Below are 5,944 nucleotides of genomic sequence, written 5' to 3' on the forward strand. Positions count from 1 at the left end.
TAATACACATGTGTAATACAACGGATCGCACAGTAATACATATGTGCATTACAACGGTTTTTTTATTTTTTTATATTTTTTTATTTTTTGAGTGAAATATAAGAAAATATAAGAATAATGGCTAAAATAGAATTTTGAAAATATTTTTTTATTTTTAATTAAAAATAGTTCTTTAGGTGTTTTTAGGAGTTTTTTAGTTTTCTCTCTATAGGTGAGTTTTCTCTTGATCCTCTCCCTATATATATATATATAAACGAAACCTTTAAAAGCTCTCTAGTTACTCCTTAAATTCTCTCAATCCACCGAATTGCATTATATGTAAATGAAAGTTTCTCATGCATTTGACCCAAATTCACGGGTATGAGTCTCACCAAACCCAGATAACTCTTTAACGGGTTATAACATCTCATTAAATTAAAATTTAATCTTACCAAATATTTGATATGAAAATCCTATAAAATAGGGATATACTAAAAATTAATATCTGATTTAAAAAAAAGATATTATTTATAATCAAGAAACAATTTTATAGTAAAAAATAAGCGGGTCATGGGCCACCAAACCCATATAGCTTTTAAATAGGTTATAACATATCATTTATTTGTGAAACCCTTTAATCATCAAACCCTAAGTATATTATTAACTTTCTTACAGTAAAGAAAATTAAAATCAAAAAAATAAATATTAAAAACAAAAAATGTAAAACAGCCCCCGTAATATGGGGTATAAAACCTAGTTTGTATCTATATTCTAGTGAAAGCTTATCTTAAATCTATAATATATATAAATGAAACCCCTAAAATTCTACGTGTCGCGATATGGTCGCTCCCCCCTTTTATGGAAGCCACCAGATTGCTTGAGCACAAACGAAGAAATATAAAAATTAAGTAAATGATTCATTCAATGTTCAATCTATAAATAAACATAACCAAACATGAATGGATCAAAATAGGTTAAAGTATATCCTTACAATAATGTTTTAAAAATCAGTATTTTACTCGTACCAGATTTGGTTAAAAAATGGTTCAACTAGTTGAACCGAAATTTACTGGGAGGTTCAACCGGGTTAAATATTTTGCCATGTATACATACAACACTAACTCAAAAAATAACCCTAAAGTACATTAATAAACATCACACATGAACCAAATATCACATATGAATAATGATTGAGTCAAATAAGAAGTTTGTACTTTATATATGAAATTAATCGATTATAAAATATGTAAAGAAACCAACATTGGATTTGCAGGATACAAAATTCGTTGATTAACTAATCATTGTTTACCGTGTTTACTTGTTTTAGTTTTATCCGCTAGGTTGAAGTCATTTTTAAAAAATATGAGCCACAAAAAAATATCAAAAATATCTTGGTTTTAAACCGGTTTGCCGGTTTAATCTGTTATTTTTTAAAAAAAACGACCAAAACATCCTAAAAATACCGGGCTCTAAATACCGGTTGCCTTATCGTAATCCGGTATAACCGGTTCAACAGGGTACTGATTTTTAAAACATTGCTTACTATAAATTAAATTAATATCCAAAAAATATCTTACAGTATTAGACATGACAAATATAAAACAACATTTCGTAATACGAAGGATAAAAACTAGTCTTTGTATATTTTAAAACTAAAAAGCCATTCATTAACACATTCATAGATTAGGTAGATAGTAGAAGCTCAATGTAAGTTACCCCTTGTAACTACATAAACCAAATTTGTTTATATTTAGAACGTGATTTTCATACGCCATCACATGTTAACGGTAAAAGGCTTTTAGCCTATAGGGTTATACAAACCGTATATGTCATACATGACTGATAAGTATACTAAAAGGATATAAAGAACCCCCAGCTCTTTTAGCCTATACGAGTCGTATAGGTCTTCAACAACCCGTATAGAATCTGATACAAACTGACACAACTCAGGTCTCTATACGGGCCCGTATAACCCTATACAACCAGTGCAGACTAAAAGGGGTACGCGAAGATCCCATGCCTTGTATTTTCTTTTCCGAATTTATGAGAAAACAAAAAAACATTTAATTTTATAAATCTTAAAATAAAAAAAGAGGATTAATTAAATGAGCCGGCTCTTATTAACAAAACCACTTGTAAGTTGTAACCCCACCACACACGTAAATTAGTTTCATCCTTCCCACATCTTTCGCCTCTCCTTCCCTGAGTTCTCTCCGTCACTTCTCGGAGATAACTCAGACCTCCTTTTTTCATTTTCATTTTCAATTTCAAATTCAAATTAGGGCTTCTTCTAATTCCAATCTCAATTTCTTCAATCTAATCTAATCTAATCCACCCCCCAATTAAGTTCAATTCAACCCTACAATCTCAATCCAACCAATTCCTTCAGTTCCAATGGGATTCTTCACTTTGTAGGCTTCCAGTTAGCACACCACCACTTACTCACCCTAGAAGCTATTCTCCACATCTTCATCTTCTTCATCAGAATTGCACTCATGGCGATCCGATTCACCGTCTCCTACTCCGGTTACGTCGCTCAAACCCTCACCGGAAAAACCAACACCTGCCGCGTCTTCCAAGACGCCTTCCTCCGTCCTCGTCTGTTCCAAAAGCCGGACCGAGATCCACCCTCTACAGCCACCATCGCCGGCGAGTTCTTAGGCGTTGAGACCTGTTCAAAGCCTTCGCCGCTCGTCGTTGGTCTGATCTCGTTGATTAGGTCAACGGCGGTTGATGGTGGTGCTGGTGGTGGTTTGGGAGTGTTTGGAATATCGCCGCTGAAGGCGTCTTCGGTTATTCCGTTTTTGCAAGGGTCGAAGTGGCTTCCGTGTAATGAGATTAATAGCAGTGAGGTGGATAAAGGAGGAGGTACGGCTGCTATGAACAAGGAGGAGATTAATGTTAAGAGATGTGATGTTGTTGATGGGAAGTCGGTCGTTGTGAAGAACACTTGGTTTTCGAAGTTGTTGAATGTTTGTTCGGATGATGCGAAGGCGGCCTTTACGGCTTTGAGTGTGAGTATATTGTTTAGGTCGCAGTTGGCGGAGCCGAGGTCCATTCCCTCGGCTTCCATGAGTCCCACTCTTGATATTGGTGATCGAATTATGGCTGAAAAGGTAAAATCTCAATTGGTAATTGGTGATTAATGTTAATTCGGTGTGATGTGTCTTGATTTGTGTTTAGTTGTTGCATAATTCAGGGCTGATATATTGTTAGGATAAGGATAAGGTTATTGATGTTATAATTGACTTGAAGTATATGGGAACTTGTTTCTTTTGATGGTGTTATTTGATGGATTTAAAGGTGTTATCAGGTAATTGTATCTTGATTTGATAACATGTCAAAATAAATTGTGATTTGTGGTTTCATTTGATGGAACTGAAGGTGCTATCAAGTAATTTGTGTCTTGATTTGCTAATAGCTCAAAGAAAATGGTGTCTTGTGTTTCCGTTTTTGATCGGTTTGAAAGTGTTATCATGCTTCATGTTTTCTTGATTTGCTTATCTTTCTGAGATTTTTAGTTTCAATTGATGCATTTAAAGGTGCTATCATCTGATATTTCTTGATTTGCTAATCCCTCAAAAGTGAATTTAGATTTGTGGTTTTGTTGATGATGTAATCAAGTAATTATATCTTGACTTGGTAATCTGTCAAAGTAAATGGATGGTCTCATTTGATGGATTTTGAAGGTGTTATTAAGTAATTGTTTGTCATTTGTGGTTTTATGTGATGTATTTGAAGGTGTTATCATCTAATTGTTTTATGATTAGCTAATGGAGACTTGTGGTTTGATTTAAAAATAAGATTTTGACTTTTGCTTCTTATTGATTTAGGTTTCGTACGTCTTTCGAAAGCCAGAAGTTTCAGATATTGTGATATTCAGGGCCCCTCCCATTCTTCTGGTCAGATTTTAGTTCTGAAATTTTCATTTATTACACTATACATGCTAATGGCTGCTTTATCTTGGTCAAATCTTCTTGTTGATTTATTATTCTCAATCCTTCATGATACAGGAATATGGTTACAGTTCTGGTGATGTATTTATAAAAAGAATTGTAGCAAAAGCCGGCGATTGTGTTGAGGTAAGATATATACTTTCAAAACTTATCTCTCTACACATTATGGCCTTAGTTTTAAAAAGCAATCGCAGTGTGTAGTTTTTCAAGCTCGAGCTCGGCTTGTTTATTATTATCGGTTAATTTATTTACATTTATAATTATTTTTTGTATTTATTTCAATTATAATTTTACACATGACATAATATCTTATTTTTAGTTACCTTTATCACAATTTTGTGTATATTAATGTGTGTTACATGAATATGTAATTACTATACTAAATAAAACTTATATACATAGTAGGCTCGTTTACACTCATGGGCCAACAGCCAACTTGAGCTCAAGAAATTGCTCATCATTTATTAATTACTTTCTGTACAAATATAATTATTTTTTGTATATATTATAATTATAGTTTTTGTATTAACATAATAGTCATTATTTAGTTATTTGAATAAAATATTTTATATGCATTAATATGCATGATATAAATATGTATCTGCTATACTACATAAAAGTTATATAAATAATAGGCTTGTTTACGCTTACGAGCCAGCTTGAGCTTGATAAATGAAGGCCAGGCTTGTTTTATTAAAAAGCTTATATTTAGAATCAGGCTACACCTCGAGCCTGTTTATGTTTGGCTCGATTTGAGCTTTTAGCTACCGATCTCGAGTAGCTCATGGCTTGGGTCTAGCTTTTTGTGCTTCGCGCCTTTTAAAACCAAGATTATAATACTTATCTTTACGCCTAAAAACATTAATTTGTTTGCATGATTTCAGGTTCGAGGAGGTAACCTATTGATAAATGGTGTTGTACAAGATGAAGAATTCATTTTAGAGCCATTAAATTATGAAATGAAACCAATGGTAATACAATGGAATATGATATTATTTTTTGTATATATTTTATCATTTAATTTCACTTTACAAGTTCTTGATAAAGCATTTATGTTCTCACTAGGATCATGATCCAATTTTAATGTGCAAAATATTACTGTTATTGTTATAGGTGGTGCCAGAAGGCTATGTGTTCGTTTTGGGTGACAACAGGAACAACAGTTTTGACTCGCACATATGGTAATGATTAAAATCTTGTTTTGTTTCTAATACTTGGTTAAATAGAATTAAATTATAATATATTAATAGTTTTGTTATTTTGCAGGGGCCCTCTTCCTATAGAGAACATTGTGGGTCGGTCTGTGTTTCGTTATTGGCCACCCACAAAGATCTCAGACACCATATATGAAGCAAGAAAAGGTGTTGCACATTCTTGACAATGAGTCATCTTCCCCATTTGCTTGGGAATCTTGAACATTGAATGACTCTATGCATTGTGAAAACTTTGCCCCTTTCGTTTGCGGTCTGGTTCTTGGTGTCGGTTATTATTGACCGGACAATTTATGTCCGTCTGTTATTGCACTGTTTTGATGGCTGTTGGTGGCGGTTTTAGGGTTTGTTTCCGTTCTTTGTATGTTATGATTTTTGAATCAACGAATTCCGTGAAATTCAATGGAATTAGAATTAGAATTAGAATTAGAATTTCATTTGTAATTTGTATTGTTTGCATAAGCTGTCGAAATGGAAATCTGAATTCAAGTATTGTTTAAAATGTGTATATTCATATGTAGTCCTTATTTTCAAGTTTACCTTTGCATTTCTCTGAGATTCATGTCATAATAAATGTTGTTGGATTTGTACTTTTGTAGCAGGCTTTTGAATTTTCTATAATATCATAACTAAAATTGTGTCAACAATTCTAAAAGCTTTAAAATTCTTCACCAAGGATACAGCAAGTTCCTATTACCACTGGGAAAATGGTTCCTACTTGCTACCGAGATAAGTTTTTGAATGAAGTAAAAGGCCAACATGTTACTGACGGGACAACTTGCTATCCACCATCAAGTT

General features: G+C 33.1%; 1 protein-coding gene across 1 annotated transcript; it reads left to right on the plus strand.

Moving 5' to 3' along the window:
- Positions 1-2,334: 2,334 nt before the first annotated feature.
- Positions 2,335-5,494, plus strand: LOC143602974 (thylakoidal processing peptidase 1, chloroplastic-like). The gene is made up of 6 exons (XM_077079921.1): positions 2,335-3,095; positions 3,813-3,881; positions 3,993-4,061; positions 4,820-4,906; positions 5,049-5,116; positions 5,202-5,494. The coding sequence occupies exons 1-6, from the start codon at positions 2,475-2,477 to the stop codon at positions 5,311-5,313; spliced, it is 1,026 nt and encodes a 341-aa protein (XP_076936036.1). The 5' UTR covers positions 2,335-2,474; the 3' UTR covers positions 5,314-5,494.
- The last annotated feature ends 450 nt before the right edge of the window (positions 5,495-5,944 follow it).

Source organism: Bidens hawaiensis, unplaced genomic scaffold (assembly GCF_021521415.1).
Source record: "Bidens hawaiensis isolate Kalapana, Puna unplaced genomic scaffold, B.hawaiensis_p1.1 tig00060245_1, whole genome shotgun sequence".
NCBI lineage: Eukaryota > Viridiplantae > Streptophyta > Magnoliopsida > Asterales > Asteraceae > Bidens > Bidens hawaiensis.

Bases quoted from the DNA above. Each gene is read 5' to 3' on its own strand.
- LOC143602974 (XM_077079921.1), top strand. From the start codon at position 2,475: ATGGCGATCCGATTCACCGTCTCCTACTCCGGTTACGTCGCTCAAACC. The intron at 4,907-5,048 runs GTAATACAATGG...TTATTGTTATAG, and splicing joins ATTATGAAATGAAACCAATG to GTGGTGCCAGAAGGCTATGT. The intron at 5,117-5,201 runs GTAATGATTAAA...GTTATTTTGCAG, and splicing joins AGTTTTGACTCGCACATATG to GGGCCCTCTTCCTATAGAGA.